This window comes from Natrix helvetica (genome assembly GCF_964273705.1).
Source record: "Natrix helvetica genome assembly, chromosome: 7".
Lineage (NCBI taxonomy): Eukaryota > Metazoa > Chordata > Lepidosauria > Squamata > Natricidae > Natrix > Natrix helvetica.
In genome coordinates this window covers 29949518-29961841 of record NC_138558.1, presented here as the reverse complement: position 1 = coordinate 29961841, position 12324 = coordinate 29949518, and the positions used below count along the sequence as shown (strand labels likewise).

General features: G+C 42.3%; 1 protein-coding gene across 1 annotated transcript; it reads left to right on the top strand.

Moving 5' to 3' along the window:
* Positions 1–5003: 5003 nt before the first annotated feature.
* POU4F2 (POU class 4 homeobox 2) lies at positions 5004–8392 on the top strand (the record flags this gene model as incomplete). The annotated part of the gene is made up of 2 exons (XM_081959179.1): positions 5004–5288; positions 5933–8392. 2 exons carry the CDS (start codon positions 5004–5006, stop codon positions 6866–6868), a joined length of 1221 nt encoding a protein of 406 aa, XP_081815305.1. The 3' UTR covers positions 6869–8392.
* Positions 8393–12324: the final 3932 nt, after the last annotated feature.

Below are 12324 nucleotides of genomic sequence, written 5' to 3'. Positions count from 1 at the left end.
AAATTTTAATCATTAATCAGAACAAAGATACATGAGAGGTGACAGAGCTTTATGCATAGATGTCCATGGAGGTCAGACAATGAAAGAGTAGCTCTAATTTCATTTAGTCACCTCCATTTGTGGGGGAGGCCATGCTGAAGGCTAGTGGATTTGGAGAGCCTTGCTCTTTTTACACCGTTTAGGAATAGCTGCATTTCACATCTATCAAAGGCCATTCAGTGAACCTAATACACACACACACATATATAGTGTAATCAGAGAAAGAGGCCTCAAAATCCAAAATTACCCTTAAATCCTTTGGTCTTCTTCTTCCAGCCAGATTTTCTGATCATTGTATCAATCCCCAGATAAGAACATCTTCCTTAATAGTGTGGAAATCAATAAAGATTTGGTTGTTCTGCAGAACTAAGAATGATCAGTATGCTTACCCTGGAATGCCTGGTGGGTGCTATACAATTAGGACTATAGCTGATTTCTCACTAAATTTGCAGAGGCTACAATCTCACAAAGGTTGGTATCCGAAATATACTCCATCAGGTGGCACAGCTTTATTTCCTTGATAGGTTGATTGGGTGGTTTTTAAAAAATCTTTTAAAATGACTAAATAGAAATCACAGAGGTTTGAATAAATTTGTTTAGACTGTCCCCTTCAGGCTTGAATGATGACATGAGAATTTGTTTCAAAGTCCTTTCTCAATCCCAAAAGGAAGTTTGCACCCCTAACTGTGAAGAGATCATACATATTTACTGACAAGGATTGAAATCAGATCACCGTTGAGCTACCTAAGTTTCAATGAACCGATCATATTATTTAGTAGACATTTAAAAACCCAGCATTTCTCTAAATACTTTGAACTACAACCCTAATCACTTCAAACTCATTGACCATTATTCTGGGAATGATGAAGTCTGTAATCTTAATAATCTCCAGGACTACTTATTGGGAAAGGCTAGCTTAATCTATATTAATAGCAGGTGAATAAAACTATTTCCATCCTGGCCAGACCTTTGAAAAAAGTAACAACCATGGAAATGGTGATGTTTAAATAAACTTAACTAAACATAGCATCAAAGTTTGCCTACTTCTATCACAAATACACTCTCCATTAATGAATATATTATAATCTTTTATTTACTGTAGGAAGTGGTGACAAGTGTTTAGCATTTTGGAGATCACTTGTCAGTTGCTATTAAAATCAAGATTAATTCATATTAACGATATGCATTCTCAGTTCTCCCAAGTGGCAATATGCATTAAAACAAGTATTGCAAGTAATTAAATTCAATACATGGGGTCAAATATTTTTTTAAAGCAGTATTTAAACTCTAAAGTTCATTTGAGAAACATGCATTAAATTCAGGCCATCTTGTTAGTTATCAGAACATTAGGGATTTGAAAGTTTTATCTTAAATCTTTTGGGAAAATTTGAAGAAATGTAATTGTTTTGCTTTTATTTTTCAATGTTTCCTTCAATTTAAGTACTAAATGGTTCTTTATTTTAAAATTCTATATCTGTAACCAAATAAACAACTTCCCTGTCAGATCACTATAACTATGAGCATGCCAGCTATTTTTTCCTTGCTTTTAGCTCTCCCTTCTAAATTTATTTTAAATATAATACAGTGAAAATACAAAAATATTAACTGTGGATTTTTATTAGGCTTTTGAGATGTTCAGTATTTAATTCTAATTAGACAAGCCAAAAGCCTTTTGGAGATTAAGCAAATTGGACAACCCTTGTTAATTAGAACATAATTTAAAGTTTGAAATTATATCACTGATAAAGTAGCCTAATTAGCATCACAATATGGTAATAGCCTACCAAGACAGCCATGTGGAAGGCTGGTATGAACTCCTTAAAGGCTTGCAAGAATCTGTTTCCTTTCTATGATGTCATTAATAAAAGATTTCTATAGACTTCAGGCTTTCAACGGGTACATACAATTTATAGTACACACAATGCATTAGCCCATACTGTGGCTTCTTCTTCTTCTTTTTTTTACTATTATGAAAACTAATAAATTCGTCAAGCTGAATTAAGCATACAAATCAGATGAGGCATAACAGATTACATATTGAAGCACCGTGTCTCCGGAGCCTAAATGAAATTTCAATCTAATAATTCCTTCCTGGCCCGGCCATAATTTGTTTAGAGATGTTGTTCCACTCCTTTCCAAGCGCTGTTCGCACAATAATTAAATGATACTCAAGCTTTTAACTTTGATTTATTTCATTTCACTGAGCTGGCGACAGTGAGAGCTGATACAATGGATTTTCATTTATATATTTATTTCCTTGACAATTACGAAGCCTACAGTCTGGGGTGAGAAACTCACTGAAGCTGCCTTGTATGAAATTAAAGAAAAAGAGGAGGGGGACGAGAAGAGAGAAGAAAAGAGTCTACCGCACTGAAATTAAAAATAGCGCAGGAACATAAGATTGGGCTAATAGGTTCCTAGAGACCGGCATTCTGTCTCACGCAGAAGCCAACTGGATGTATTTGGAAAGACCACAAGCGTGGGATCTTGCACTGTTCCAGCAACCAGGTCTTAAAGTATCCATGATTCAGAAGGTTCTAAACAGCCATCAAAGCAATAGCGTCTCTACGGTCTTAGGAGATACACCTCCGAACCCCACGGATATTTTAAAGACGGAGCCCAACCGTCATCACCTTAATAGCCCTAAAAACTTGTTTAGTTTTGAAATCAGAAATTCTGAACCTAAGCGTGGCTTGCTTCGGGCGTAGTTCATGAAGTACTAAGGCGTCAAACTGCAGAAGAGTTGCCCAAGGAAACCTGCATACTGTAGGTGAGGCGTTCAATTCCCTCAGCGTTGCCGTCAGCTTGAAGCGCTCCAGTGGAAAGCTTGGGAATTCCTTGCAGAAAGGCATAAGGCCAAGCTGGGAACACAGCTCAGAATAATAATAATAATAACAATAATAATAATATCCTGGCGGTTGACAAGAACCATCAGCGATCTTCGCTGTAGCGGTTAGTCCTCCTACCCGCCGCCACCGAGCGGCTCCTCCCGCAGCAGCTCCTGCCCTTTCAAGCACCCACAGCGAGACAAAGGTTGACGGGCGTGGGAGTGATTGAAGAACAGGAGCAGCGGTGGCGGCGGCCACACGCTCCGGCGCGCGCCCACTGGAAAAAAGGGCAGCAGCCGGCAGCAGAGAGAGCAAATTCCCAGGAGCCCGTGCGGCAGAATAAAATCGGGCGCCGGCAGCAACTTACCCGCCTTGTGCCAGCCGCTCACTCGGACGGCGCCATGTGCGCGCGCGGGGGCGTACGTGTGTGTGTGTGGGGGGGGAGGTGAGGAAGGCGGTGAGGAGTCCTCCCCGCTGCATCTGCGCAATGGGGTCTCTTAGGGCATCTCTTCCCCCGCGCCCCCTCTCTAATTTTAAAGCTGTGGCTACTGAATGACGGCCATTCGAAGTGAAAGGATTTCAATATTTCTCCATACCCCATTTCTGCGTTTCGCTCTAACCCATGGACGAATGTTTCCCTCAGCCGTGTCACCCTTGCTCCGCATCGCCCTTCCCCATACTGGGGTCGTCTATACGTACTTGACGTTCATTCCCTCCCGCCCATCGCCCACCCTCGAAAGTTTAGGCTGTCTTGTCCTATGTTTAGAGGCCATAGGAGTTGTAATTCTAGACGTTTCGCAGGGCTGAGGTTTGGGAAAAGTTGCGCCGGCAGGTACGGGTCTCCAAAGTTCATTCACCAGGAAACGGGCGCGGAGAAGGAGCCCATTCAAAAGTCAGTCCCCCTCCCCAAGCAGCATAACGATTTTCTGACCATTCAACCACAACCATTCTCCCAGGAAAGCTCAAGGAACGCCTCAGAGATACGTTCCAAATAGGGGGCCCTCGGCAGACCCAGCCCTCCGCCTCCGAGGAGCCACCGGATACCCCCTCTAGCGGAAAAGAGGGCCAAGGCGAGACTTTACCCGCGCTTTTTCTCCCTCACATTTCACTTTGGCTCCAGCACGAGCGTTTTGCTTTTTCCTCAAGTCCTTTCTCCCCGCTTTCACGTCACCACACAATCTCTCACCCACTTTTCCACATTGTCTTCTCACATCGTTTTCACACCTCCCGCCAACATATTTCTAATGAAACTCCTTTCTGGTGCGTCTCGCCGTTCTTTACAAGCATTATGTAAACGCCGGTCTTTTCATCCATGAGCGCCCGCCCGCGTACCTATCCACGTGTATACACGTGGGGCAAGGATAATAGCACCGCGCACTCAGATGCCTTTCGCCACCGCCAAGCTTTTTTGCTTCGCGCTCAGCGGCTCGCGCCTCCCCACACGGCTCTCGCAGGACGCATGCGCCTCTCCCCAGTCAGCACCAGCTTTGCCGGCATCCAATGGTTGGCGAGCACCAAGAAACAGAGGGAGAGAGGAAGAGTCACACAGCACAGTTACTCCGGGGTCTCTCTCGCGAATAGGCACCTGTCAGGCCAAGGTGTACCGCAGCCGGCTGCTGAAGGGCGGCTGAGCCAAGAACAATAGGGCGCCCCTCGAATTGGAGCAAGGCAGGCAGGAGCAACTGGCAGACCAGAACCTTGGGGGCTGTTGCTCCAGCCGCACTTAGGTTCCTTCGGAGGCTTCGTTGGAGGGGAAGGGAGGTCTATCCGGGTAGCAAAGAGCGGGGCAGGTGGAACAAGGGGACGCCTCGGGACCCTCAGCGGAGGACAAGAGGCAGGAGGAGAAGGGAACACGGAAAAGGAGTGACGGGAAAAGACTTTCCCCAAAGAGTCGTCAGCGAGGGAGGGGGTCAGGAGCGTCCGGCGGGGTAGCTGTCGGGGCAGTTAGACGGCGGAGCGAGAGGAGAGGTGGCGGCTGAACCGGAGGGAGGGAGAGCTAGGCAGGCGCCTTCAGTTTGTGCTGCAGAGGTTGCAGTAACTTCTCAGAGCGCGTCTTTTCCCGCCTTTTCGCCGTTTTGTTCTCGCTGGCATTCCGGACTCGGACTCGGATTCGGACCCGGATCGCCGGCGGCCACAATGATGATGATGTCCCTGAACAGCAAGCAGCCCTTCAGCATGACTCATGCCGGCGGCGGCAGCCTTCACGAACCCAAGTACTCGGCCCTGCACTCCGCCTCGCCCTGCAGCTCCTCGGTGGCCGGCGCCGCAGCGGCTTCGGCCAGCTCGCCTAGCAGCAGCACTGCAGGCGGGGGCAACGGCGGGGGCAGCGGTCGGAATAACGCTTCGAATAGCAATAGCGCCAGCAGCAGCAGCAGCAGCACTTCCGAGGCCCTGCGCCGCGCCTGCTTGCCCACCCCGCCGGTAGGTCGCTCTCGGGGCAGGGAAAAGAAGAGCAGCACCAGGAAAGAAGAAATAATGGCTCGATCTCTTCCCGGCCACATGATTATTTCATTGGGAGGCGGCAAATCAATCTGGCACTTCCCGCTCTCCCCAAAATCTACAGAGGCTTTCAAGAGAGCGCCCACGAACTAGTATAACCCAGAGTGCTAGTCGAGCCAGGCTATTTACAGCTCTCTCTGTGTTTGTGTGTTTGTGTGTGTGTGTGAGAGAGAGAGAGAGGGAGAGAGGGAGAGAGGGAGGGAGAAAGAGAGAGAGAAGACTGCTTTGCCTCTGCCGCTGGCCCTTACTTCGTCCTACTGTTACTTGCTTTCTCTTTTCTCCCACTCTTCACTCCCTTTGCTTTCTTTCATCATCTATCTTTCATTAGCGAACCATTCTTTCTTTCCTTGTTCCCACCGTCATCTATCTTCCATTCTCTTTCCTTTCATACCTCCCACTTTATTTCGTTCCTTCCAATTCTCCTCCCTCTCTCCTTCCTTTCCTATTTCTACCACCCTCCATCTCATTTCAACGGGGATAGGGTTGGCTTGGATGGTACTCCAAGGAAAACAGAGTGAAATTCCCTCTTGGCAGCAGTAATGTGTGCCTTTTATTTGCAATTTCAGAGCAACATCTTCGGAGGTCTAGACGAGAGTCTACTAGCCCGCGCAGAAGCCCTGGCTGCAGTAGACATTGTGTCGCCAGGCAAGAGCCATCATCATCACCCACCACATCACAGCCCCTTCAAACCTGACGCCACTTATCACACCATGAACACCATCCCCTGCACCTCGGCTGCATCTTCGTCCTCGGTGCCCATCTCGCACCCTTCTGCCCTGTCTGGCACTCACCACCACCACCACCACCATCACCACCACCAACCTCACCAAGCTCTGGAAGGAGAACTCTTGGAACACATCACACCAGGACTGGCATTGGGTGCCATAACAGGCCCCGATGGGTCAGTGGTTTCAACACCCGGTCATGCCCCTCACATGGGCAGCATGAATCCAATGCACCAAGCAGCACTCAGCATGGCGCACGCCCATGGGCTACCCTCGCACATGGGCTGCATGAGTGATGTGGATGCAGATCCACGGGATTTGGAAGCCTTTGCAGAACGGTTCAAACAGCGGAGAATCAAACTAGGGGTGACTCAAGCTGATGTGGGATCAGCCCTGGCCAACCTCAAGATCCCCGGGGTGGGATCCCTAAGTCAAAGCACCATCTGCAGGTTTGAATCCCTCACCTTGTCCCACAACAATATGATTGCTCTCAAACCCATCCTGCAAGCATGGCTGGAAGAAGCAGAGAAATCACACCGGGAGAAGCTCACCAAACCAGAGCTCTTCAATGGAGCGGAAAAGAAGAGGAAACGCACTTCAATTGCTGCTCCTGAAAAGAGGTCCCTAGAAGCCTATTTCGCTATCCAACCGAGACCTTCCTCAGAAAAAATTGCAGCCATCGCGGAGAAATTGGACCTCAAGAAGAATGTGGTCCGAGTCTGGTTCTGCAACCAAAGGCAGAAACAGAAGCGGATGAAATACTCCGCTGGGATTTAGTCTTTGGAAATCTTTCTGCTTAGGGGGAGGAAATAAATATAAAAAAGACAGAAAAAAAATTCTATTTCTCTTTCCTGGAAAGAAAGAGGACCAAGCTTCAGAAAAAGAGTCCGATTGAGATGCGGTTGGACTGTGATTGGACAAAATATCAAGTTTAGAAAGTTGGCAGCAGATTTTATCGGGTTTGCAGGCTCAGACTTAAATTGGCATCAAAGAGAGACTGATTTTTGTGAAGGCAGATAAGAACTCTTTATAAAGGACGGAAGACATATCAAGTAAGAATTGTTTTTATTCTTAAAAGACATCAACTTTGCTGAGATGTAAAAGTACCCTTTACAGCTATTTTTCAGGATTTTAAAAAAAATTAAGTGATTAGAGAGACTGAAACTTTAATCTAGATTAGAGAGGCATCTCAAAAGTATTTTCATTTTTTAAAAAATAGATGGCAGTTTCTCTGTCATTAGACAGCATATTATAAATATATATATAGATATATTTTTACTGTGGTTATTACCCATTTTCTTCTCTGAAAAAATGCAGAGGGAAAATTTGATCCTGCTGTGCTTTTAAGAACTTTTAAGACCTATTATTAGACTACTGCCAAACTCCTGTAAATTATTAATTTATCTCTCTAGTAACTTCATTTTGTGCTCATCCTAATTAATTGCACCTCTTTCATCAAAGGCTTGATTAAAAAAAAGTAAAATAAAACAGTATGGTTAATGTAAATTAATTATTTTATGTTGGTTTGTAGAGTTTATGAATTTGCGCTTTTTTCCTTCTTATACAAGACTTCCTCTTCAGCCATTTGTATATGTTCCCAAAATTAAGATATGAGTATTCTTATTTGTGAGGCGTTCTCACTCTATAGTGGCTGTCTTGCGTTGTTTGTGTAGTCTGACTCACTTGTCCAAGGAGGTATTTGTTGACTGCGTTACATATTTAATGGGGATTCCCCCATGTAGACTCCACACCCTCCACCACACGCACTACTTTAAAAAGAAGCACTTGAGTAGGTGGCTGTGGTGGCTTTGTTGCTTTGGATTTCCTTTCATTCAAGTATTGTCTATTCTAGATTCCGACACTAGTTCTCGTTGTTCAGATCTCCTAGTTACTCTTTTATTCCTTTTGTTTGCAATAGATTTGCATTATGTTTGAAGGTTTTATAGGTAGAAAAGCCAAAACTATATTACACAGAGTAAAGGAGAGTGAGACAGTGAGTGGACCGAGAGAGACAGTGCACTGTTTGTAAATCCACATTATTTGGTATAATTCTTTAGGGTCTCCCTTCCCCCACCCACAGGTACTTAGATTGCGGTACCATTATGTATTGTAAATGATTCATTTGAGACCAATGCACATACAATTATATTCTTACGGATTTCACTGTATTGCTGTTATGTTTAAAAGTTATTTGAAGTTTTACCTCTGTACATTATAACAATTTGTTTTGTTAATAGAAATTATTATTATGGCAATGTATTAATTTACTCAAAATGTTGTCTAATTGTCTTTCATTAAAAATATTTTAACATTTTATTGACAAACCTATGTTTTTCAGGTTCCTTTTCCAGGTATAGAGTGTATTACTGAACCTGAAGCACTTCCAGAATGAGTATAGATATTCATTTGCATGGCAACAGATTCATAATATTCGTTGTTATTGCTAAATCAGTATGTTAGGATCAGAGAATCAAATTGTGGGAGCTATTCCAGATTTAAATAGGTCTTGGGCTTTTTGCTAATAATTCCAACATAGCTATTTTACTGATCAAACTATTTCAATGTTTTCTTATTTCACATTGAGAGACAACTAGATTATTCTTATTTATATTTATTGGACAATGCAAGTATTACTTTTTTCTCCTTTATGTGAATCTTTAATATAGAGTTGATGCTCATGAAGAATACTTTCAAAGTGAGAATTGGTTTAGATGTTTTAGATAACCAGGTTGTAAAACTGCAGAATATAAAATAGGCAAAGGAGCTTAAGGATGTTGGAAGCAAATTTTTCAATTATCCTATCTTGCTAGCTGGGTTCTGAAAGACAGTAGTAAAAATGCTTGAGCCTCAAGAGTTCAGCACTATTACCTCAGCAACAATCAAAGAAATAGTCAGATTAAAAGATAGGTGGAAATCCACAAGAAAGGATGGGCAAAAAAAAAAGGGGGGGGGACTTGCTTAGTTACTACATGTCCATATTTGCTGAAGCAATTTAAATGATTTAAGAACAAGAAAATAAAAATTCTCTCTCCCATATCTAAAGAAATCTGTTTTATAGTAGGAGCTGGCTTGAAATATGTGCTGCTGTGGATTTAAATACATTGACTAGGAGGTAAAACAGACTTGTTCCCAAGCAAGTGATACTTAAGATGGCAATGTTTGAATAGAAAGATCAAAATGTGACCAGAATTTGAAATCAATTGTAAAAGATATTTCTATGGAAAAACTTCCTCACCTCCTAATTTAAGGAAGAAAAACCCCTTATTCCAATAAAGAGACACTCAAGGGAAAAGACGGAGAAAAGGTAGCAGATTGTTCTTTTTTTTTAACCCCACCTCTACCAGACTCCCCAAAGAAAACATTTCCACTTTTCATCTCCTCTTGTGTTTGATAAAAGATCATAAATCGCCTGGATCAAGAATTAAATTAAAGCTATACCATGAGATCAAAAGGTAGCCCTGAAAGAGTTATATAAATACCCTGCAGAACGTGCTCTTTGTGCTATAAAGAGCTAGCAACCAGAGCAAAGTATGCATCTGGCATATTCTCTGTTCTACAGGATCAAACTAAGATGTATAAATTGGTAACCTTGTTGCCCAAGGAACTAAGGTCTTTCATGTAGCGAGTGTGAATTGAGACAATGGTGTGCTGTTTTTCGGTTGGAATTTTTAAAAAGAATCAAAGGTAGTCTGCTTTGAAATGCCACCTAATTCCAGAAATAGAAGTTGTAATCCGTGAGGGAACAGTAACCGAAAAGCCGTGTTTGCGACTTTGTGCGTGTGTAGGCGCACGAAGGGTACGTGTATGTATGCGTATGTATTGAAACAGCCTGCTTCCCCTCTTTTTCCACCTTTTATTTTATGTGACAGCGATTAGAAAGCTACAGCAGCATCTGCGCACAACAGCCAGCGCTTTCAGGACCAAGGACAGCTCCTCGGCGCTCTCTTACTCTCAATTCAATCTAGCCTGTTTGCCAGAGGCTGCCTCTTCCGGCTCATCGAAGGAGAGAGCGAAGGCGAAGGAAAGGGAATGGGGGGAAAGAGGCGGAGTGTAGGGGAAATGGGGATGGTAAAGGGGAGGGGGCAAAAAGGTGAAGGGAGCAGCTATTTTATATAAAGACTCAGCCAACTAAACAAAACAATATTTAATCATAGATTTCCCCCAAAGTCTATTATAGTTATGCTTATGAAAACAAAATATCGGGGGTGGGTGGTGGGTGGGTGTTAATATGAAAGAAACCCATCTATTGACATAAATCCACAGGCTCTTGGCATCTGACTTACGCAAGTTTAGGATAGTACTTCCCGTTCCCTCCCTCCACCCAAGAGTTAATACACGTTTTATTGCTGGGATGATGTCTCAGAGTATGACGGTTCATGATTAGATAGCCAGTAATACTTCCTCTACATCGATTTAGGAACCTATTAATTCAAAGAATGAAATATGTCACTTACTTTTTAGATTGAGATCACTTTTACAACTGGCTAATCACAAACAGTGCAAAAGGATTACTGGTAATTGCTTGATTCTAGAATCCTATTTCACTAAGAGTAGCGATTCCATGTCTGATAAATTAAATGTAAATTGAAAAAAGCTAATTTCTTAAGATATAGATTATTTCAATGTGCTGTAAGACAGTGGTGTTTATACCAAAGGGAAGAGTTAATCAATTCTTTTCAACATTGCCATTTAATATTTATCTGCTTCTGGAGACAGAAATGTTATTTTGAAGATACTTTGAACAGCCAAATGGGCATAGCTTGAAGCTTGCTATTACTGGATGCTGCTTCTCTTTCAACCCAATCAAGTATAAAATCCCTCTAATCCATAAAATATTTGTGAATCCTCAGAACTGTGCAGCTTTTCTGGTCTAAAATCATTAAGATCTGGCTAATTATTCTGAAAATTGGGCAGGGAGATCAAATTCTAAGGTTGGGACTCTGTTTACACAGCTCCTTTTCAGGGGCTCTTGGACAGAAATGTAACTACAATATGAGTTTGCTTCTTTTAAAATAATCGTTGTGATAAACATACATGTACCGGGCTGGGTGTGGGTCCTTTAAAATTGTCCCAAAGTAAACAGAAGTTCAGTAAAAACTGCATCCAGTTAAATTTAGCTATACATAGAAATTCTGGACAAAATTTATAAGGACATATGTTACAATGGAATTACATTAACAATCATGTATTATTTTGTCCTATCTTGTGGACAAAAAAGGCAAATTACGTTGATTGGTGTTTATATCAGAACTTGAGTAGCCAGCAAGGGTCAAAGAACTACATATGCATAGATAGTTCAATGGAAAGTCTAGGCAGCAATTCTTTTTAACAGTGCAAATCCTATATATATATATATATATGAGGTCAATAAGGCTTTTTTATGTAAGTGGAAAGAAAGAAGGATGCAGACTCTGATTTTACTCCATAAAGAATGCCTGACTCTTCACCTTGATTGCTCGTTTCTTCTACTGTCCAATAGGGAGCATCTGTGACCTAGAAATTTAAGAGTTAAAATACAACTGCTAAGAAGTCATTATCATCCAAAATATGGTTTTTATTTTTAAATTACCAAAGCAGCTACTGTTCCTTCCTGAAACAAAGCCAATTTGGAATTCATAAATACAGCCCATATTGAAGGAGAATAAGCATGACAATTGCATACCTATGCAGAGATGAAAGGCTCAATCAGGCATTTTGGAAACGTTCCAGAAAGCAAGTACAAAAAAATCCTGAAGAATGACAGAAGACCAGAGGCCTCACGTAAGTCCTGTGAAGTCTTTTATCTTTTCACTTCCTCTTGGCCCACTTAAATGAGCCATTCACTTAAAGGCTATTATGGGAGAATTAATAAATTACACAGCGAATTATTAAATCCAGATAATTACAAGGAATAATCATTCCTTGTAATAAGTAATCATTCGTTATCTCAGCTAATTACTGCAGGTCACAGCAAGCTGGAATGTGAAACCCTCCTCGGGAATTGAAATTAACTTTGCACAGCAAGGCTTTGCCTGACATCCTTAGTCTGTAGGCACATGGCAGCTCCCTTGTGAGCCTGGCCTTTCTATTTAACTTGGAGAGAATGGAAATAAAATTAAGTGGTGGTAATAGGAAACTGCTTAGAAAGCCAAAACAGCTAAAGGAATGAAAGAAAGAAAGACTGGCTTTTAACAAATCTGTCAGGCATAAGGTTTACTTAATCCATATTTTTATTTTGTTGATAAGGAAATTGT